Source organism: Mytilus galloprovincialis, chromosome 14, assembly GCF_965363235.1.
Source record: "Mytilus galloprovincialis chromosome 14, xbMytGall1.hap1.1, whole genome shotgun sequence".
Classification (NCBI taxonomy): Eukaryota; Metazoa; Mollusca; class Bivalvia; order Mytilida; family Mytilidae; genus Mytilus; species Mytilus galloprovincialis.
Genome location: NC_134851.1, coordinates 23,057,840 through 23,081,753, shown reverse-complemented (window position 1 = coordinate 23,081,753; position 23,914 = coordinate 23,057,840). Strand labels below are relative to the sequence as shown.

The 23,914-nt window shown below is 34.1% G+C and overlaps 1 protein-coding gene across 1 annotated transcript in view; it reads left to right on the top strand.

The window, feature by feature from the left end:
- The window catches only part of LOC143058592 (uncharacterized), a 147,815-nt gene that overhangs the window by 43,332 nt on the left and 80,569 nt on the right, over positions 1 to 23,914 (top strand). The window contains exons 30-58 of the mRNA XM_076232075.1: positions 375 to 588; positions 1,238 to 1,587; positions 2,003 to 2,233; positions 4,118 to 4,261; positions 4,781 to 4,949; positions 5,519 to 5,694; positions 6,285 to 6,546; positions 7,782 to 7,975; positions 8,289 to 8,375; positions 8,949 to 9,188; positions 9,613 to 9,774; positions 10,126 to 10,294; positions 10,798 to 10,976; positions 11,790 to 11,945; positions 12,188 to 12,301; positions 13,158 to 13,273; positions 13,638 to 13,875; positions 14,223 to 14,456; positions 14,720 to 14,884; positions 15,290 to 15,571; positions 17,203 to 18,006; positions 18,434 to 18,616; positions 19,221 to 19,348; positions 19,751 to 19,895; positions 20,854 to 21,000; positions 21,440 to 21,715; positions 22,078 to 22,329; positions 22,775 to 23,077; positions 23,555 to 23,803. Coding sequence (XP_076088190.1) covers positions 375 to 588; positions 1,238 to 1,587; positions 2,003 to 2,233; positions 4,118 to 4,261; positions 4,781 to 4,949; positions 5,519 to 5,694; positions 6,285 to 6,546; positions 7,782 to 7,975; positions 8,289 to 8,375; positions 8,949 to 9,188; positions 9,613 to 9,774; positions 10,126 to 10,294; positions 10,798 to 10,976; positions 11,790 to 11,945; positions 12,188 to 12,301; positions 13,158 to 13,273; positions 13,638 to 13,875; positions 14,223 to 14,456; positions 14,720 to 14,884; positions 15,290 to 15,571; positions 17,203 to 18,006; positions 18,434 to 18,616; positions 19,221 to 19,348; positions 19,751 to 19,895; positions 20,854 to 21,000; positions 21,440 to 21,715; positions 22,078 to 22,329; positions 22,775 to 23,077; positions 23,555 to 23,803 — 6,369 coding nt within the window. The remainder of the gene's footprint in view (positions 1 to 374; positions 589 to 1,237; positions 1,588 to 2,002; positions 2,234 to 4,117; positions 4,262 to 4,780; positions 4,950 to 5,518; positions 5,695 to 6,284; positions 6,547 to 7,781; positions 7,976 to 8,288; positions 8,376 to 8,948; positions 9,189 to 9,612; positions 9,775 to 10,125; positions 10,295 to 10,797; positions 10,977 to 11,789; positions 11,946 to 12,187; positions 12,302 to 13,157; positions 13,274 to 13,637; positions 13,876 to 14,222; positions 14,457 to 14,719; positions 14,885 to 15,289; positions 15,572 to 17,202; positions 18,007 to 18,433; positions 18,617 to 19,220; positions 19,349 to 19,750; positions 19,896 to 20,853; positions 21,001 to 21,439; positions 21,716 to 22,077; positions 22,330 to 22,774; positions 23,078 to 23,554; positions 23,804 to 23,914) is intronic.

Sequence of the window (23,914 nt, the reverse complement as noted above, 5' to 3'; positions counted from 1 at the left end):
CAGAGCTGACCAGTCTTTGCTCTTACTCAGAGCTGACCAGTCTTTGCTCTTACTCAGAGCTGATCAGTCTTTGCTCTTACTCAGAGCTGACCAGTCTTTGCTCTTACTCAGAGCTGACCAGTCTTTGCTCTTACTCAGAGCTGACCAGTCTTTGCTCTTATTCTTAAATGAAATACTGTGGATTCATTCATTTTCATGGATATCAATTTGTTCGTCGATATTTATTTTCAAAGTTTTGCTGAAGTCTACATACAAGCCTATAGAACATTCATATTATGTCGAACATTTGATTTCAGGGTTCATCTTTACTCATGAAATCCACAAAAAACTGATATCACATGAATAAAATTAATCCATAATAATGCATTTTTCAGGTCACTTTGCTATAAATGGCTCTACAGCCCAGGAGGAGTGTGAGATAGCTACGTTCATGCCTTACCATGGTTACGCTGAATGTTTCGAGTGTCCACCTGGAGCCTACTGTCCAAATAAAGCCATGACAGAATTCTTCATTTGTCCAGCTGGAAAATACTGTGCAAACGGAACTTATGTGCCATTAGATTGTCCACCAGGAACATTTTCTGATAGGTAAATGTATAATTCAAAAGTTGCTGCAGTTAGTGCAGTTAGGACAGGCACACTTTAGGTAGATTTACGTGAATTATAAGAACAGCTAGAAAAAGTATAATACCTTATTTAGAAATCAATTTGCAAAAAACAAATTCACTTACAGCCAATAAATATAATGATGCTTGATATATAGATGTAAGAAGGTATAGCTTGAGTGCCAATAAGACAACTCTTCATTTAAGTCACAATATGTAAAGGTAAACCATTATAAGTCCATGACGGTCTTAAACAAGGAGCCTTGGTTCACACTGAACAGCAAGCTATAAAGGTCTTCAAAAATGACTAATGTAAAACCATTCAAACAGATAAAACCAACGGTCTAAACTATATTAAAAAACTGAGACTCTATTTTAAGTTCTTATCAACTGTTTCAGAGTGCAAATAATGATTTAAGGGTTTGAGATATTGACCGCAAGCATGATTAAAGTTACTTATTTCTTAAAAATGAGCATTTAATACATTAACATTGGTATCAACACTCTAAAATTATCAGTCTTAAATATTCTTATCAGAAATGTAGAGTGAGAAAGTTTTACAATGAAAATAATGCGAGTTTTATTATTTTAATAACATTGCCAAAATTTTTCATATAAAATTTGAATTTCAGAGAGAATATGACAGACATTTTAAATTGTACTGACTGTCCAGCTGGGTCATTTTGTCAGGATCGTGGTTCTGTGAATGTAACGGGGCCATGTAAAGCTGGCCACATTTGTTACGGAAACGCCCTGTCGGATGATCCTGTATATAACAATGATACAACTGGAAATAAGACAATAATTACATATGGAGACTCTTGTCATCCTGGATACTACTGTCTGGCTGGTACTGCAGTGATGACACCATGTCCAAGAGGGACATATAACCCTGACAGAGGCGGCACGTCAGAGGCAGCAGCATGTCTACCATGTGATCCTGGGACATATTGTAACGACACAGCACTCACTGATGTTTCTGGTAAGTGGCAGTGGTTGTTTGTCAGTAATTCATGTGTTTTTTTTATATTATGACGTCAAAATTTTTACGGGAACATGTGTGATGTTCAGTAATGGAGGACAAATAGCATTAAGGTGTATTGTAGTCATTAAAATGTAAAAACAATAATACAAATTATTTTTCATCCCTAAATTAGCCTCATTGTGAACAAATGTGACCTAATGTGAAATCAACATTGCAGTAAAAATAACTTTAATAATATTTTTGCTGAATAAAGACAACAGGTAATTAATTACTGTAAAAAATCTAACTTTAGAAAGCTTGATATTCTATTTTGTGACTGGTGCAAATATCTAATTACTTTTCAAAAGAAAAAGAAAACTATATTAAGTAAATATTAATTTCATAATGTGGAATTTCATTTGTCTTTTCACAGGTGATTGTGATGCTGGATATTATTGCACAACAGGATCGTGGATTCCTGACCCAGTTAACAGTACCGAGGGTGACATCTGTCCACTATATCACATCTGTCCAACAGGAAGTGATGCACCACAACAATGTGCTATTGGTTACTATGCCAACAACACTGGTCTGTCTGTGTGTACCTTGTGTATAGCTGGATACATGTGTTATCCAGGTGTTGCACCACAAATATGTCCACAAGGTAAGATGTGTTACTATGCCAACAATACCGGTCTGTCTGTGTGTACCTTGTGTATAGCTGGATACATGTGTTATCCAGGTGTTGCACCACAAATATGTCCACAAGGTCTGTGCTGGTTTGACTTTTACTACACAGGCAGCTGGTACTAAATGTTATCAATTAACCTTATTAAAAAGGCTATCATAAGTTTGGCATAATTTTCTCTAAAAAGCTTAATCTCCAGAAGTTTAGATTTGATTTTTATGCCCCACCTACGATAGTAGAGGGGCATTATGTTTTCTGGTCTGTGCGTCCGTTCGTCCGTTCGTTCGTCCGTCTGTCCCGCTTCAGGTTAAAGTTTTTGGTCGAGGTAGTTTTTGATGAAGTTGAAGTCCAATCGACTTCAAACTTGGTACACATGTTCCCTATGATATGATCTTTCTAATTTTAATGCCAAATTAGAGATTTTACCCCAATTTTACGGTTCACTGATAGAAAATGATAGTGCAAATTTCAGGTTAAAGTTTTTGGCTTCAGGTTAAAGTTTTTGGTCAAGGTAGTTTTTGATGAAGTTGAAGTCCAATCAACTTGAAACTTAGTATACATGTGCCCTATGATATGATCTTTCTAATTTAAATGCCAAATTAGAGTTTTGACCCCAATTTTACGGTTCACTGAACATAGAAAATGATAGTGCAAATTTCAGGTTAAAGTTTTTGGCTTCAGGTTAAAGTTTTTGGTCAAGGTAGTTTTTGATGAAGTTGAAGTCCAATCAACTTGAAACTTAGTATACATGTGCCCTATGATATGATCTTTCTAATTTAAATGCCAAATTAGAGTTTTGACCCCAATTTTACGGTTCACTGAACATAGAAAATGATAGTGCAAATTTCAGGTTAAAGTTTTTGGCTTCAGGTTAAAGTTTTTGGTCAAGGTAGTTTTTGATGAAGTTGAAGTCCAATCAACTTGAAACTTAGTATACATGTGCCCTATGATATGATCTTTCTAATTTAAATGCCAAATTAGAGTTTTGACCCCAATTTTACGGTTCACTGAACATAGAAAATGATAGTGCAAATTTCAGGTTAAAGTTTTTGGTCAAGGTAGTTTTTGATAAAGTAGAAGTCCAATCAACTTGAAACTTAGTATACATGTTCCCTTTGATAAGATCATTCTAATTTTAATGCCAAATTAGAGAATTTATTCCAATTTCACAGTCCTTTAAACATAGAAAATGATAGTGTGAGTGGGGCATCCGTGTACTGTGGACACATTCTTGTATTAAAAAATGTTGATGTTGTGGTAAAAATTAGATTTTTTTTGCATGTATAATTTTTTGAATTATTGGTGAGGGACAACAATGTGTGATAAACTATTCTCTAATTTTTGTGTTATTTTCACATTTCCTGACTGGTGTGAGAAAAATATTTCTCCTCACTAGTGTAAAATCTGTTCTCTGCAAATGATGGGTTGAAATTTAATTGTGACATTAAATTTTCTTGATTTCTTTTGAATTTTCTTATTGTGACGTCATGAAAAAAGGCGACAATGTCTGATGACGGCACATCAAATGTACACAACTTTCCTCAAATCTTTGAGAAGGAAGGAAAAAAATCATTAGAGAAACAAATTCCTCCACTGTAACTGGTGTATTACGATATTTCTCCACTCTCAACAGTTAAATTTTAAGCCTCGCGCTTTAAATATTAAAATTTAACTGTCTTGAGTGGATAAATCTCGTAATACACTTGTTGCAGTTGTGGAATGTATATTTACGATATCAGGATATGCAAGTTTTAATTTTGCAAAAAATCTTTCCTGTTGTAATTTTTCCCAGAACGAAAACATCACAAAAACTTTGAAATTTATTTGTATTTCATTTGATGTTTTAATAAATAATTTCAGGATATTACTGCCCAGCTAGTACAAACGCCCAACAATTACGTCAACCCAAGGCCTGTCCTGTGGCGACCTATGGTAATCGTGAAGGTCTTGAGGCGGAAACAGACTGTACAACATGTGATGGAGGATATTACTGTGAAACCACAGGTAGGTTTTACTATATTACTGTGAAACCACAGGTAGGTTTTACTAATGACTAGATTCGTTCACTGTAATAAATACGGCAAATTTCACAAGAAGTAAATTTTTTATGCCACACCAAGTTTTACTCTTGTCTGTCTGTACTACCGAAAGTAGGTTTCCGTTCTCTAATTTTAGTTTGCCTCAATCCATTGTTATGCCATCAGGGGCATTATCTTTGTCATAATGTTTTTGACCCGTCCGTTCGTCCGTCAGTCTTTGTCATATATTTCATTATTTGTTATTATATTAGAGTCTAATTACAGAACAAGAAAATTCATTGACATAAGCATTTAGCATAAGAATGACAAAATTGAATATAGCAAAAATTAAACAGTCTTGAAATCTTGACAGTTTATCACATATTTCTATATTTTCTTCAAATACATTATAAACTTGTTGAACGTTGACAATGAATTATATGAAATACAGTATTTTTTTAAAACCGTTGCATATTTTTGATTCTATGTTTTATTTTTTCCATAGCTCTCACCAATGTAACAGGTCCTATACAAGCAGGACACTTCTCACAATATGGATCAGGAGTGTCCACCCCTGGTGATGACCCTGGAATCATTTCTGGTGTTTGTCCAAAAGGTCATTATTGTCCTGAGCAGAGTTCTCTACCAACATCCTGTCCAGCTGGAACTTATGGGTAAGTACATCACAAAGGTTACCATAGTGATTATTGTTGAATAATTTCTATCACTTATTTTGTCTTGAACAAAAATATATCCAGTAAAATGTTGTTGATGTGTCTCTATTGTGATGACCTTGATTGTCCTTCAAAACATAATTGTCATTACTATGGATTCTGTATTTTTCTTGGAATTCCAACTTTTTTATTTTTATTTTATTTGCAAAACTGATTAACAGTTATTTGTAAAAAAAAAAACTGTATCTAAACTGATTTATGGCTGATTTAATACAACTTTTTCTAAATCAATGAAAATAAATGAATCCAACACAGTTTAGTTTTTAGGGTTGTGGCTAATATTTACAGAGCTGGTCATACTTCAATGGTTGTATCAAGTGTTCAAGTTTTATTAAACTCTGAGTCAATCTAATTCAAAAAGGATATATTTTATTCTCATTGAAGGGTTATTGGATAACATCTTTGAAATCATTGAGAACAAGCTAAAAATTAATAATAGGTTGTTAATTATAAAATCTCCTTCCCTCACATTTAATTTAGGACCAGCTTTACTTTTTTCATTATTACAGATTTTCGATCAAGCTACAATCTGAGGGTGCCTGTACAAGTTGTGATGGAGGATACTATTGTCCCAGTCAGAACATGACTGACAAAGGACCACAGTGTACTGCTGGGTACTATTGTAGCGCTAAATCACCTGAACCAACACCTGTCAACGAAACCTTTGGAGATATATGTCCTGCAGGTTTGTAAAACAAATATCACTCTAGCTATTTATATAAGAATGTATAGACTTGGTGCAGATTTTAGATGGAAAAAAATGAGACTGGTTTATATCTATTAAAATAAGCTCCCTTTAGTTTTTCATAAATTTGTAATATGACATTGAGGAGTTATTGTACTTGATACATTAAAAAAGGAACATGCATATCATGCCTTCATTATGGGATATAACTGATGAGACAAGTTTATTAAATGTACACTAAAAAAAACCCAGGTCTATCTAATTGACAATAATTAGGTAGATACTTAAGGAAGTCATATATTTCCTTCATACACAAACATGACCATGTTTTGAATCAGTGGCATTTCAAACAATCATTATCTTTAGGTCCTGCTTTTGAATTTTTTGTTTAATGCATTTCACTTTTTTTAAATTGTCAGATATAGTAATTGGCCCCATGCATCTCGGAACAACAGTTTTCTATATTTAAAATATTATATTTTATAAAATAAATCAAAAGTAGGAATAATGCATTTAGAAACACTGTACTATACCAACCAGACAGTAATGTCAGCATGTTACATTATACCATTGATCTATTTTACTTTCAGGATCCTACTGTGAGATTGGATCACAAGGTCCCACGCCATGCCCAGCAGGGTACTACACCAACCAGACAGGAATGGCATCATGTTACAATTGTCCAGTCGGACACTACTGCTTAGTCGGTACATCAAGTCCAGAACCTTGTCCCATGGGATACTGGTGTCCTATCAATTCAGAGCTACCATATGCAAATCCATGTCCTACAGGGAAATACAATAACAACACTGGACAGGATCAGGCTACAGATTGTACTGCTTGTCCACCAGGGTGAGTAAATTATTGTGATGATTTTATATAAGAATTCAAGATGATGTGAGGAATATATGAATGAGACAGAAGATTAATGACACAAAAAGCAAAATGGTCAAGTAGTGCATCTACTGTTTAACTTGCCTGTCAACACACAGTTTTCAGTTGAAATCTCCTAATTAGCAGGTGTGTCTGACTCCAATCTTAAGGTGGTACCCAACACCTTCGCTAAAATTAATTTGGCTCGTTTAATTTTCATAAAATTTTGACAAAGTATTTACTTTGACCCTTTGACAAAAATATAAAAATTTCAAAAAATTTGAACCAACCATTTTATCAGAAATATTACACTGGTTATATAGCAGTTTGAAAAACACTAATTTTGCTCATTGAGAAGCTTAATATTTCCTTCATACGCAACGTTATTAAAACGTTTAGCTGATTTTACAGAGTTATCTCCCTGTAGTGTAAGGTACCACCTTAATTGGCTAGGGCTGTCTGTTTTCCTGTCAATGATCGTTGTTTCTATATGTGATCTATGGCTTCCTCCACAAATAAAAAATAGCCATCATGCTATATCAAAGATTGCTAAAGGGTGGTGTTGAACACCAATTTCAATAAATAACTGAAGGTCAACAAGCTGTCTTGAAATATCTATACAAGATGAAAAGCTCATTATGGGTCTAATACTAGTATAGGTGGTTATCATGATGTTAGGTTAAAACTCCATAGATGTATTGATTTTCACAATGACATGATACAAATTCTTGCAAATTAAAAAATGCTGAGCTAATCTTTTAATAATTTGAATGCATAAAGAATTATATATAACCCTTTCCCCATGGATTTTTTTTTTTACATACTAGATTCGCATAGGATTTTTTCAATAAAAAAAAAAATCATCAGGTTTAAAGTATTGATATCAATGCATTGTGAAAACAAATATTTCATCAATGAAATTCAATTCAGATATTCTCATGGATATACTTTTCATATTGGATACAATTTTTTTTAAGTCTGATCCAGATATTTCGTAGTCAGAGCATTTCAACTGAGGTACTACACAGGCGTCAAAAGGCGTCATTATGAAGTAAAGGGGGTGGCGTCAAAAGGCGTCATTATGGAGTAAAGGGGGTGGCGTCAAAAGGCGTCATTATGGAGGAATGGGTTAAGCCAAAAACAAATTTTAAGAATTATAACAAGCATAATGAGGCTGAAATATTTATGAAGTTTTTTAATTTTGTTTACCACAGATATTACTGTGAAACACAAGGACTTGCCATGCCAACAGGGGAATGTAATGGAGGATGGTATTGTATAGAAGGATCAGAGTTTGCAGAACCTAATGTGGTGGCCCAAGGAGGGGAGTGTCAGGCAGGCAACTTCTGTCCCAATGGTAGTTCTACACAGACACCTTGTACACCAGGATACTATTGTGACAATAATGGTAATATGTCTTGCCTTCTTGCTTACTTTGACAATAGTTGTAAATTTCTTGTATTCTTGCAAATCTTTGACAACAAAGTTAAATTAGACGATGAATTGAATATTTTGTAACACTGCATGACCATTTGAAAGTAGTTGGACAATTTAAAATCATTTTAGTCAATTGTGAGGAAAAAAAGGTAAAACAACATTTGGTTTAAAAACTAAAGGTTTCAACAATATAATAACAATAGAATTATAATTCCATGTGCTCACAAAATTTAATTTTGCAGATGCAGGACATTTTTTGACGAATAAAATGATTTGTATTTCAGGTTTATCCAATGAAACTGGTCTGTGTTCAGCAGGATATTATTGTAATGGGGGATCTTCTACACCAACACCAGTAGGTCAGGCTTATGGTAAGTATTTGTTTTATTGTTTGTTTAAGCTAGACAACATAGTCCAGACCATACAACATTTTGTTTTTGTACCTGTTATCTGGACCATGTATTCTTGTTTGTCTTTGTTTCTATATCTGATTTGGTAAGTACTTTTGATTACACCATAACCTGTGAGCCAGATTTATTGAAATTACATCAAATATTTTCCACTCTCACCTATTTCCTCAGGTGTACATTAATAACCAGCTATATATGAGGATCTTTTTTGTCAAGACATGTTGAAAGTCAATGCTAGTTTTAGGTAAATCATTGTATTTTGTAAATTAGGGTGAAATTGGTAATGTATTTGACAGTGGCTTCTAGGATAATTGATATTTCTGAAAAATTGATTCTTAAAGTTCATAAAGGAGATTTCATGAAAATGCTGTTGACTATTAGCAACAGCTGTACTGGCTATCATTCAAAATAAGTTGTTTTTTTAAATAATTTAATTCAACTCTATGCTAAAGTATCATATTTATTTTATCAAAGATCATTCTTATAAATCCTATATTAACATTAAATAGTAATATTTTTTTCCATAAATTCCAGGTGATGTATGCCCAATGGGTCAGTATTGTCCTATTGGTAGTCCAAGTGGTACCAACTGTCCCCCAGGGACTTACCTCAATACAACAGGGAGTACAGACCTCTCTGACTGTCATACCTGTCTACAAGGGTATTACTGTGCTGGGTATGGAAACCCTGCAGCATCAGGACCATGTACTGTGGGATATTATTGTCCTACTGGAATGAATATCACAACACCAGGAGAATACACATGTCCTCAAGGTATGTTGCGATATATTGCCTTTAGATTGTTATAAAAAAATCAATAAGAGGCTTCACACTCATGCAGTGGTATTCTATTACATAAATAATATACATGCAGGCACAATTTTACTGAATGAGTGAATATATATAAAGTAGCAAAAAGTCAACTCCTAAATGAAAAATATGGAGTATTTGTTCAGGGAACAACACACAGAATTATACTGAAAATAGAAGCAGACATAAACTTCTCCTTGGAGCTTTTTTAGAAGCCTGGAATCTTAGGGGTACAAAATTAGCAACAAAGCCACTCACTTTACATTCTGTAGTGACACCTGTTTGATCATCATTTACAATAAGAAAGTAAAAATTACTTAGTAGAAAAAAAGAACAAAAAATGAAGTGTTATGGGCTTAAATATTATTCTGTGTTCTTGTAATTATAGGCCATTACTGCCCAGAAGGAAGCCATCAGCCAATCAGATGTGATTCAGGAACTTATCAAGATGAGACTGAACAGGGAACCTGTAAAGTATGTCCTACTGGTTACTTCTGTGACAATGTCAAAGCACCAGTAGTATTGTATAACAGTTCTGTTTGTCTAGAAGGTTGGTAAAATGATTTCTATTAAAAAACACTTTAAAAAAGTATTTTACTTTTTTTATCTGATACATTTGCCATAGACCTAGTGATTCACTTTTTACACAAATGATTTTTAAAATTCAGCTAGACTGTTTTCAAAGTAAATAAGCCCCAAAGAAAATATTTTTGATGGATTCTTGACCAACACCTATTACTTTTTATTAATAGCGTTTAATTAACCTTTATATCATTGGTTGTTATTGCTAACTTATTCTATCAAAATATTTGACAGAGTTGATCACAGCAATGTTAATCAGATTCACTTTATTCATTGAAAGAATGATGTAGGTCAATATACCCTATTATTTTAATTTCAGGCTATTACTGTCCAAATGGTACTAAGTATGACAATGAGTACCCCTGTCCCACTGGAACATACAGTAACTACACAGGTCTACAGATGGAGTCTGACTGTCTCTTGTGTCCAGGAGGATATTATTGTGATTTACAAGCCCAGACTGATTATTCTAAGATTTGTTCTGCAGGGTAGGTGTTTAAGAACAATGTGACTTGTCCCTAATATATACTCCCACAGAAAGCCACTAGTTACCTCTGTTCCACAACAACAGAAAGGAACTACATGAGAGTCTGGATGGGGGGGGGGGGGGTCTGTTATTCTGTATTTTTTCTCTAATCTTTAAAAAAATTAACCCCTTTTTTCTCTAATCTTCATTTTTTTGCCCGTTATTCTCTAATCTTCATTTTTTAAGGGCATTATTCTTTAATCATTTAACCCCATCCAAACCCTCCTACACATGTCTACAGATGGAGTTAGATGGGTTTTTTTAAGTCTTTTAGTGTTCACAGTGTAATATTGAAGCACCATAACAAATCATGCAAGCATTTACTTGTTTTAATTAAGGAGACTGTTCACAATGACAACTCTTGCATGCAGAACTTATTTTTAGAAATTAGACAGAATGAATAACATAGCTGATTGTTTTTTATTGCTCTAATGATGATATCCAAATCCAAATGTCATTTTTCAGATACTACTGCCGACAAGGGGCCATGACTGGAACACCTAACCAAGGAACAGATGCTGATGAATGTCCAGCTGGTCACTATTGTCCTATCCAGACCACTGAACCGGTCAAATGTCCAAAAGGAACATACTCAAACATGACCAAACTGATTTCAGAAAGTGAATGTGTTAACTGTACTGCAGGTAATGTCTTATTATATCCCAACTCATTGATTGGCTGGTATGCTACAAAATTAGATAAAATAAAACATTTAGGTGGTACCCAACACTTTCACTAAAATTAATTTGGCTCGTTTAATTTTTATAAAATTTTGTCAAAGTATTTACTTTGACACTTAAACAAAAATATAAAAATTTTAAATTTTTTGAACCAACCGTTTTGCCAGAAAAATTACACTGGTTATATAGCAATTTGACAAACACCAATTTTGATCATTGAGAAGCTTAATATTCCTTTTACAACACAACATAATTAAAACGTTTAGCTGACTTTACAGAGTTATCTCCCTGTAGTGTTAGGTACCACCTTAAAGAATAAAAAGATGTCAATTCAACAACACCACAAACTGATATAGTTTATGCTTCTGTGACTTCATGATTTGAAACAAGATAATCAATTTTAGATTTTCAAAAGGCCTGAGTAAGCAAAATCAGTGGTGATATTTACAGAAAAGCTATTCCAAGAATTCAAAATATAGAAAATTATTTAATTACGTAATGACAGAAAAAAACACTCTCTAGTTTTAATTGTTGTTTGATCTTGAAACGAATATGATTTAAAATCTAAATTCTTTGATTAGCTATTCTTTCTATTACAATTTTGGCCATGGCCTTTTTAATCAAATAAAAATAATCCAAGGAATTTTATCATATTTTAGGCATTCTCAATTCATTTGTGATGCACCTAATCAACACACATTTTTAATTAAACAAGAGCAACCAACAGTTTTTTACTTTAATGAAAAATCACTACTTCATTGCATTCATATATTTCAGGTTACTATTGTGGACAGCTTGCTTTACTAGATCCAGAGGGTTTCTGTCAGGAGAGATACTATTGTCCTGAAAGTTCTGACCTGGCTACATTCCTGGACTGTCCAATGGGTGCCTACTGTCCATCAGGAAGTGCTGTACCCACACTGTGTCCAAATGGTATGAAATAATAATTTGGCTTGCATATAAATCAAATACTTTGTTCTTTTTTTAATTATCATGTAACATGTTTCCTCTCCATGCTTTTTAGTCTATAAGTGAAAGGCGGAAGGACCTTATTCTAGAAACCAGGATTGAGCTTTTATTTTTCAGGAATTTCTGAATTGACATATAGGGAATCAGGAATTAATTCTGCTTTATTTTTGCGGAAATTCAGAATGACACTGTATTTTATTTTTTAGGAACCTACTCAAATGCAACCAACTTGAAGATGAGTTCTGAATGTACAATTTGTCCAGGTGGTTATTATTGTGAAACAGAGGGACTCATAATACCAACAGGATTGTGTGGAGAAGGTAGGATAATTATCTTCTCATAGTTTATCTAATGCAAACCAAATGAAAGTTTTCTACAGAGTTATCTCCTCTTGGTTAAGGTATTCAAACCTTTGTTCTATTGTCCCATTGAATAAATCCAATAGCTATTGTTCCTTGTGTATTTTATTCACAGGGACCTTTAAATGTCTTCTAAGAAAGAGAAATCGATCACTCATTGATTAATTTACCTGAGTAAAAACTTTTTAAGTTGATGAAAATGCCTATATATATTAACTCACAAACTGCATATGATGTAGTATTTATTCAATATCAATAATATATTTTCAAATGTTCAATGTATTTTGTTATGGCCCTGCAACGAAGTTTTACCCTTGTCCGTAATACCGTCATTCCATAATTTTGTCATTCCGTCTATCCATCATTCTGTCATTCTGCAACAAACCATTATTCAGACTTATTTTCTAAATGCCTTCAGATATTGGGCTGATTTTTGGTATGTGAGTTAACCATGATGAGTTACGGATTAAGTTTAAGTTTTGTTCCGCTCGGCTAATTTTTGCCGAAATTACGGGCTGTGGACTTTGATAAATTGTTGAAATCACAGTTATACAGACATTTTTCTATCGCCTCCAGATTTTGAGCTGATTTTTGATATATGAGTCTACCATCATGTTTGTGTCCACATGTGTTATTGAAATTGCAGATTTTTCAACTTTTTGAGATGGGGCCATTCATGTCACTTTGACACATCTAGTTTATACATATATTGATAATAACTGAATACTGTTTGAAAGACTTTTTTTCTTATTTTTACATGTATATTACAAAGTGTTAACGCTCTAACCTCTAACCTCATACTTTTGTTTATTTTCAGGATACTATTGTCCAGATGGAACCATACAAAAAGAACCACCATTGACCTTCTGTCCAGTAGGAAATTACTGTCCAACAGGTGTCTCCCAACCTATACCCTGTAGAAACCAGACAGAGGTATGTATAGTAAAAATGTGCTATGTCAAACCTTTCTTTTATTTTCGTGAAGGGGGGTGTACGAAGAAGAGGGAAGAATGGAAAAATTGCTTATATATTGCTGGGTAACCAATTGCCATGAAACAATAAATAGTAGGCTTCAAGCACAAAACACATGAAATGAAAACAGCATATGCTATGCAGAAAAATACTTCAATATGAACTGCTTTTCTGGGAAATGGGAAATGTTTTTTTTTTTAATTTAAAGGCCAGACAATCCCAAAATATATTTTTTATTCATTTAAGTCTTTGGTTTAGTAACATGGCTGATATCAGGACTTATTTTGGAAGCTGTTGTGACATTCATGATAACTTTTTTCTTCAGAATAACCACACCCATGCCATTGAATGCTACCCATGTCCAGCAGGATTCTACTGTGCCATCTCAGGCCAAAGTGAGATCTGCCCTGCAGGATACTACTGCCCTGCTGGCACTGGATTGGACTGGAAAAGCTGCCCAAGAGGAACATACAGTAATGTACTAGGACTATACGATGAAAGCCAATGTAAACCATGTCCTGCTGGGCAATTTTGTGATGGGGAACATCTCACAACACCTTCAGGTAAAACATAGGGAGTTTTTCAAATACTTTTTTGCTGTACAGGAATTTGTAATGGGAATATATACCACTAATTTTGAGGCTTGAAAAAGTTTTTTGTGAAAAAAAATCCACAATAATTCCATTTTCTGTAAAAGATTCTTAAGTATTTAAACTTATAGTTTCACCCTCCTCATGAAAACATCGAAAAAATAATAACACAGGATAAATAATTAACCTACAGTATACACTTATTATTATGTGTATTTATATTGAACAAGATGATTATGAAATTTGTTAACACTTCAATAGCTGGTACAAATAATTCAACATAGATGATGTTCAAAATTAAATTTGCTTTAATATTTCAGGTGATTGTTCTGCTGGTCATTGGTGTATGCAGGGAATAGACAGAGATTATCCAAATGGTCTTAACCAATCTAGTCTGCTCAACAACACATGTTATGATGACAGAGAGCTCGGATATGGTGGTATTTGTTTCCGCGGTCACCACTGTCCAATGGCAACATCTTATCCAATCGTATGTGACAATGGAACTTATGCAAATGTAGAAGGCTTATCATCGTGTGATCAGTGTCCTTTGGGTAAGATATGGGTTTCCTCATTTATTGGAGATATAAAACAAATTCTTTGAAAAATTAAATTTTATTTTACATTTGAAAACAAAGTGACAGTTTTGTCAAATTGTGAGAACTTTTCATGTTTATTTAGTTTTGTAAAAAGAAAAAAAATAGATTTGTTTTTCTCTCTTTTGATTGCTACATTATTCTAAAAGAACACTCATAATTCTTAATGAGAAGCCATGTTCTTAGCAAGCCAAATGATGTATTGTTAAATATCATTTCAGGTTATTATTGCCCACAAGGAACTGCCAACTATACTGATTACCCATGTCCAACTGGTCACTACTGTCCTGTCAGTACCAAGAACTGGAACCAATATCCATGTAATTCTGGAACATTTAACAATCAAACACTGAGAACAGCCAGTGGAGACTGTCTCAGTTGTACAGGTAAGTCTCCATATAATTATAACCAAAGGGAGATAAGTCAACACATTGTTATAACCTAGTTTAGAAAATCTCATTAAATTAACAAGCTAGAAATTAAAAACAGATATTTTGGAGCTTTAACAGATTAGGTATTCCCCTTAATACAAGTCTCTTGTAAATAAACTGCACATTTGTGAACCCACAGTTAAGAAGTATTAATATCTTAGTTTTACGTCTTGATGACTTTTAATGTTTTGCATAGTTTACATGTTTAAATATTGCCATTTTAATTTCTGTCATTGCATTCTTGCAGGTTACAGATTTAAAGGTGGAGATTTCAAAATTTTAAAGGAAAAAGAGTGATTTTCATTTCTATTGCTAGTGCCTTGTTAGGTATGAAATCTATTAATTTCCAATTTTTTTCAGGAGGATATTACTGTGGACAGACTGGATTATCTGAACCATCTGGTCCCTGTGCTGCAGGATTTTATTGTGATGGTGGCTCTATTGTTGACATGCCATCAGGTGCTGGTGGGAACCAGTGCACTGCAGGGTACTATTGTCCTGAAGCCTCAGCTTTTGCTGTTGCATGTGACCCTGGCTATTACTGTGCTAATGACAGACTTAATGAAACATCTGGAAAATGTAATCCTGGATATTACTGTACCAGTCTTGCTACTGTAGCTAATCCTATTGATGGAACAACAGGTAACCAGTTCATTTATTGTACTGCTTATTTATTTTAAGATGTAGGATTAATGTTAACCCTTTCAACGCTATACACGGCATATGCCGCGATGACGTACGCCGTTCGCCACTGCTATTCGCGGCATATGCCGCGATGAAAAAGGATTTTTCATAAGGACTCTTAAACCATTCGGTTTTCATTCGGGTTCTCTCTAATTTTTCCTCGTTTGAATCTAGGATATGCAAGGTCTCATTTGCGCTTGAAATCCCGACAATTTTTATAGTAAAATCATGCAGTAGAAGGAAAATAGAAAGAAAATAAAAACAAATATTTTGACAAATGCAAATGGCGGAAATCGGAAACGAAGCTGTAAATATGGAAAAATTTCAGCATTTCCTTGGCGAAACTTACAACGAGGATTAGTTAAAAGGTTTCTTGTTATCTCAATGTGTTTATTACATAAAATTCGTGTGGGAAATATGATTTGATCGATCATTACGAGACGTAGAAAAAGGGGGGAAAACGGAGGTTGACTGAAATTTTTTAGGACGGAGCTATTTATTTGTGCCACGATTACATAAAACGTTATGTATGGTACAATACGCTACGGAATCGGGCAACTGGTGTCTTCTTTACAATGTGGCAGATAAAACAACAAAATAAATGAAGACAAAGTAGTTTTTATTCAAAATTCAACACAAATGTAATAAATTACACCTTTTACCTGTTAATTACCTGAAAACGCAGGTAACCTGATAAAAATTTCAGTAAAATAATTGCCTAACATTACAGTTCATGCTCTCCTGAGCATTTTTCATGCAATAACTTTCTCTGTATCTCATATAATAAAAAAGATACAGCAGTCTGAAAAGGAAAATACTGTTCTAATGAATGTACTAAAAAAAAATGCAGCAGCAGCAGCCATTTTTCTATTTTTTTGTGTAGCGTTGAAAGGGTTAAGGATGAATTGATATATATGGGTAAATTTTTAAAACAGGATAATAATTTAGGTCATTTCTAATAATCAAACTCTTGGAAATTAGGACAACAGCGGGGAATACAATGTTCCAGTTTTGGGGGGAACTTGTGTAGACGTAAAGCTTTAAAATAAAACGTGCCAGAATAGAGTAGATTATCTTGAAAATGGCATCATTAAGACCTTTAGACTTGCAGTTCTCCAGTCTCTACTCATTGGTTGGGTTGTTATAGTTTTGACACATTCACCATTTTTAACCTAAATTTTTTATTTTCAAAATGCAAATTTAAAATCTTAACCCTTCTATTAAAACTATAATCTCATGTGCGCAAAAAAGTAAAATAACAAAAGTACTGAACTCCTAAGAAAATTTAAAATAGAAAGTCCCTAATCAAATGGCAAAATCAAAAGCTCAAACACATCAAACATATGGACAATAACTATCATATTCCTGACTTCGTACAGGCATTTTCTTATATAGAAAATGGTGGATTAAACCTGGTTTTATAGCTAGCTAATCAATGCATAGAATATGATAGTTGTTTGATACTGCAGACACACTATTGGACAATTTGATTATAACATGAACGAATATAGGTTTTCAAAGAAAACTGGTTAATTTTTAGTTGAGTATTAAACATGATTTTATAAAACTTATGATCTGATATATTACAGGAAACATCTGTCCAGAGGGAGCTTATTGTCCCGAAGGAAGTACATCTCCTACCCTGTGTCAAGCAGGATATTACCTCAATAGTACGGGAAATGACGATATGTCAGACTGTATCCTGTGTACGCCTGGAATGTACTGCGGTGGAAGTGGTAACAGTGTTCCTGATGGATTGTGTAGTGCTGGATGGTATTGTCCAGGTGGTCAAGACACGTCCATGCCGACAGGATACAATTGTACACTAGGACATTATTGTGCAGAGGGTAGTTCAGCACCATTACGATGTGCCTCAGGTTCATACCAAGATGAGCTTGGACAGTCAGATTGTAAGGGATGTCCAGACGGATTTTTCTGTGATAATGTTATGGATCCGGTGGTACTATACAACAATTCCTACTGTCCAACAGGATTTTACTGTCCAGAAAATACAACCATGTCCAATGAATTCCCTTGTCCAACTGGAACATTTAATAACGGAACACATCAATCTTCAGTGAGTGATTGCCAACAATGTTCCGGTGGTATGTACTGTGACCAAACTGGTCTCAGTCAACCTGTTGGACAATGTCAGTCGGGTTATTATTGTCTGTATGGAGCAAATAGTTCTGCACCGTCTCAACCTAGTAATGCTGATATCTGTCCCGAAGGTCTCTATTGTCCAATGGGTACCGTCAACCCTCAGTCTTGTCCTCCAGGAACATTTAATCCTACCACAGGAAGACAGAGTGTAGATGAATGTACTAATTGTACCTCTGGTTATTATTGTCCTAGTTACAACATGACAGCAGCAGTCGATCTGTGTCAAGCAGGTAAGTTAATATAGTGTCTAGCAAGTTTAGTTGATTAGTGTCTAGCAACGTTAGTTGATTTGTGTCTAGCACATTTGTTGATTAGTGTCTAGCATGTTTGTTGATTAGTGTCTAGCACGTTTGTTGATGAGTGTCTAGCAGGTATTTGATATTTCTACAAGAAGGCAAGATAAATTAATTATATCTTTTCTTTTGAAAATGTAAAACAGTAATTTTTGCCAGACCAAGAAAAGCAACAACAAAAAAAACAAACTAGAGGGGTTTCTTAAAAAAAAAACGATTTCAAGTTTCTAAATATACAGGATATAAGGAGATCAATTTATTAGAAAAACTCCTTAATAAGTTTTAAAAAATATTTTTACAATGTAAAATGATCTAATTTGAATAAGATGTATACTTTTTTTATGCAAATTTAATACTTTTACAGGATATTACTGCCCCAGTAAGGCTGATGTAGCTGCCTTCATTATATGTCCAGCTGGATCTTATTGTCAAACAGGAAGTGGTACACCAACAGCCTGTCCTGCAGGGACTTTCTCAAACATGACAGGACTTACAGCAGAAGCTCAGTGTACTAATTGTACTGGAGGATACTATTGCCCTGATACAGGTAATTATTTCATTTGAAAAAGAGGCTGTCTAGTATAAAAGGTCATTGTATGGCCTTCAAAAATGAGCAAAACCCATACTTCATTAAATGACAAATTTAAAACTATTCAAACAAGAAAACTAACATCCTGATCAATGTACAAAACAATAAACAAAACACAAATAGGATATATTTAAATGCACCTACCGACAACCTCTAAATTGCAGGCTCATCATAGCTCATTCAATTTATGTCTTTTCAATTTTGAAAATGTGCATTTAACTGTAATACAGAAACAATAATTTTCATTATACCTCACCCTAATAAAAATGGGGTAAACTATTACCTCTGTCTGTCTGTTCGTCCGTCAGTCCGTCAGTGAGTAGTAATTCTCAGATTCACTTTATAACAGAATTAGATTACTGTTTTATAAAAGGGAAAACTTTCATTAGGGATTCATTTTTACTAAATTCAAAATATGCTTTGCTTATTAAGAATCAAAGATTATAAAAACATGAAAATAAACCATCATAAACAAATTTGGCATTTGAAATTTTGTAACTTAAACTCTGTAATTATTCATCACTTTTCAATATACATATATGTTTATGTTTATGTTTTGTAGGAATGACAGACACTGGATACCAATGCTGGGGAGGATACTACTGTCCCACAGGAATATCTGTTCCAAACCCTGTGGGGTACCTCTGTCCACAGGGACTGCATTGTCCAAATGGAAGTGAAATTTACAAGGTAAGATTTAAGTTAATCTCAATTGAACCATAACAGAGCCATACTTTGTATATATGATACATCTATTAACATGGATAATTAAATTATGACTGTTAAACATCTAAAGGAAAGATTGACTGTAAATGAATGCCAAATGCTAATTTCTACCCTATTTCCACTTAGACAATAATACTACTTTCTCCATCAAAAGTTATATGTTTTTCACACGATTGACTTATTTTAATGTATCTAACTCAGAAACATCTTAAAATTCAAGAAGGGAAAAAAATACAACAAATTTCATAAGGTAGAAATACTTGATAGAATACATGAGTACTGGATCATAGACAATGAACAAAGGGATTTATCGGTGCATTGAAAACTGTTGAACATCGTTTAACTAATTGTGAATAACTTTTACAGCAATGTACAGATGGAACCTACACCAGTACAACAGGGGAGAGTTCATGTGCGGTATGTCCCCAAGGTTCCTACTGTCTCCCTGTCATACCAGATAACTCTACAGATAACATCAAAGATTGTCCACAAGGATATTATTGTCCTCAAGGTGAGAAAATAGAATTACCTCCCATTGTATCATACTAGATAATTTCTGTAAGGAAAGGTGTTTAATACACTGTTCTTTATGTTGATAGTAAAGTATACAGTGTCAGCAATGATCTAAAGAACTGCCACCTCTAAGCAAGACCAAGACCATCTCTATAGTTGACTAATTATGCAACACTCTTTAATACTATAAAAGAGGGACAAAAAGATACTGGAGGGAAAGTCAAACTCATAAATCGAAAATAAACTGACAACGCCATGGCTAAAAATGAAAATGACAATCAGACAAACAATAGTACACATGACACAACATAGAAAACTAAAGAATAAGCAACACGAACCCCACCAAAAACTAGGGGTGATCTTAGGTGCTCCAGAAAGGTAAGCAGATCCTGCTCCACATGTGGCACCCGTCATGTTGCTCATGTTATAACAAATCCGGTAAGTCTAATTCGGAAGGTCACATTTATGAAAGGGAAGGAGATTGTAGTTACAACATAAGGAACATATCCGATATCATTTGTAAAAACGGTTATTCCATAACGGTCAACCAACTCGTGATGGCGTCCGTCAAATTTATGAAGGGATGATTTCAACTTCACCATTTGGAACTCTTGGTTTATTAGCTTACTGTCCTGCAAACATAGTTACACCAATAACTGGTGAGATCATCCTACAGAGACTATCATTTCCAAACAACACAAAAATATCAAAAAAACATAGATTTAATTTGCATATTGGAAAAAAAAAACATTTCCTAATACTAGATAACCTTGAAATAGTATTATGAACTATTTCAAATATATTTTTGCACCTCATAATACAGTGTTAACAAACTTGATATAACATCAAGATCTTAAAAAGGCTATTCAATATTATAGTGATACCAAAACTAGAAGTTCTGTGGAAGAAAGATTAAAAATTTGAAGGAAAAACTACGATTTTCATTTTTTTAACAGGTACTGGAAGAGATTGGATGTCCTGTCCATCAGGGACATATTCTAATGCATTGAGTCTGTACGAGGAGAGTCAATGTTTACCATGTACTGCTGGGAAATATTGTATGGGAACACATCTTACAACTGACAGTGGAGATTGTTCTGCAGGTATGGTTTGTGTTATATTTTAAAGTACTTTTTAAAAACTGTTTTACTAATATTTTAGAATTGTGATTTCATTTCAATAAATAAAACATGAAAATTGTTTATATAAAGGAAAGGCGCATGCATTTGCCTGATAACAATTGATGATTAATATGTTTTTAAGAAGAAAATTGAGATATAATGATGAACTGAATTTGAATGGTTAAACGAAATCACAAAAATGACACGCTAAAAGCTAAATTATCGAGAGAAAAAACATAATCCCACATTAATTAGCTGATCCTTTTTACAATGGGAGCAATTATTAAAGCAGTGAAAATATGCTACATTGATTTGTTAACATAGGTGGAGGCTTGCTCACCAAAGGTTCCTTCATTTCTTTATTGATTGTCCAAAGTATTTATTGCACAATCCCAATCTAACACTATTTCTTGTCTTTCAGGTTACTATTGTACATCAGGAGTGGATCGTTCAATGCCTGGAGCCAGTAACGACACAGCTATGGCTAACTGTTCCTGTCCATCTACGACTTACTTCACTGGTGTGGGAGGTATCTGTCCAATCGGTCACTACTGTCCGACAGGTACTGATATACCCAAGGAATGTCTGGCTGGAAGCTATACTGATATGATTGGTCAATCTGCATGCACAACATGTCCAGAAGGATTTTACTGCCTGACCAATGCTACTGAATATTTGTCAACACCTTGTCCAGTTGGTAAGTATCTTATTACATTATTGAATATACTGAATTTGGAAATTATCATAATAATTTCACATCTGCTGTTAAGTTATAGTTATCTTTCTTAGAAAGGATTATCCTTTGTAGATCATGTTAGCATTAAATGCTATTGGTTCCTAAATGGGAAGTTTATAAACACTTCCTCACTGATCACTGCTTTTAAGAGCAATTTATTAAAGCAAAACACCAGAGTTGAATAAATAATATTTTTTACTAAGTTTGAAAATGTTTAATTTGTAACTACTGTATTAAATACAATGATACAGAAGAAAATCATTAAAAGGAATTGTATAAAAATGATTAGAGGATACAGTGTAATATTTCTATCTGTTTAATAGGTCAATACTGTCCAAATGGTACACAGTTTGGAACACAGTACCCATGTCCTGCAGGAACTTACAACCCATCCACACAGAGAACATCACTGACTGATTGTATTGACTGCCCTGGTGGAGAATATTGTGAAGGAGTAGGTAACTCTGCTCCGACTGGAAATTGTACAGCAGGATGGTACTGTTCTGGTGGTGCAGATAGTCCAAATACAACAACAAATGGCGGGAAATGTCAGCCTGGATACTACTGTCCTGAACGTAAGTATTTATACAAAATTTGAATTTAATATGAAAATATAATGTGATGATACATACAAATTTAAGTAGAAAAGATCTATCTGTTGTTATTCAATTTTCATAAAATTTCATGAAGAATTTCTTTTTAGAAATATGGAGAAAGATATCAAACGAACGTTGGAAACTCAATAAATCATATAGAAAATGCCAAATGGCAAAATATAAAAGACACAGAAGTTCACACACACTACATAAAAAACTGAAGACAGTAACAGGAACCCAATGGGGATTCATTCATGAGGGGAAAAGTACATCTGACTATGATTTATAAAATGGAATTTATGAATCAAAAGCACTGTACAGTTGCTGTTATGTTAAATTTATACACGAAAGGGATTATTCCTTTTGGTTTAATATGCAAAGAAAAAAAAAATCATCATAAATTTTTGTTTTTGATTCATTCCAGATTCTTCTGATCCCACGCCATGCCCTGGAGGCCAGTTCTGTCAGTTTGATGGTCTAGACATGCCAACAGACAACTGTTCTGCTGGGTACTACTGTATAGCAAGGGCAACAACTCCAACACCAACAGATGGCACTACTGGTGACCTTTGCCCTGCTGGATATTATTGTATAGCAGGAGCATCTTACCCTACACCATGCAACCCTGGAACGTACTCTGGTAGTACAGGAAACACACAGTCTGGTGATTGTCTGCAGTGTAGCTTTGGAGAGTACTGTGGCAGCTACAATCTCACTGAAACAACAGGTAAAACGGCAAAATATGACCTTGAGTTGAAACTTTTTCATAAAACATCAAGAAGGCTTGTATTTGGTTCTTGCTTGGATCTATTTACAAATTTTTAATGCTAGGTTAATATATTTTATCATCTTAGGATATGATTTTGTGCATTCTTTTGACAGAAAAATAACCTTGGTCAAACCTACCATCCAAAAGATGACTAGGTTTATATTGCATCCTTAGACACACATATTTTCTTGCTCAAGGGAGGCAACAGGTGTTACAGAACAAAACTGTTCAGTGTGATGTGAGAAATATTTATTCATGGGTGAAATATATAACAGGCCATAAACATATATGAGAATGTTATATCACTGTAAGGAATTAGATGGAAAAAAAAGGTAAGCTTTGAAAAGGTATTGTTGTAAAATTGCTTAAAAAGACCAAATATTTTCACAATTAAAAAACATAAAAATAATTTAGAATATTTCATTTATTTTCCAGGAAACTGTACTGCTGGCTACTACTGTCCTCAAGGGCAGACAACTGACACCCCATTTTTGTGCACTGTCGGCCATTATTGTAAAGAAGGAACAGCGACACCTACAATTTGTCCAAGTGGATTCTATCAGGATTCGACGGGCCAATCAGACTGTAAATTATGCCCCAGTGGTTATTATTGTGACAACACAGCAGGAGTGGTTGTCGTAAATGAAACAGTCACATGTCCTGAGGGATATTTCTGTCCAGAAGGTAGGAACTGACTGTAGATTAGGGTTTGTATGGGGGAGGGGTTATTTCTGTTACTGGCCAATCAGATTGTAAATTATGCCCCAGTGGTTATTATTGTGTCAATACGGCAGG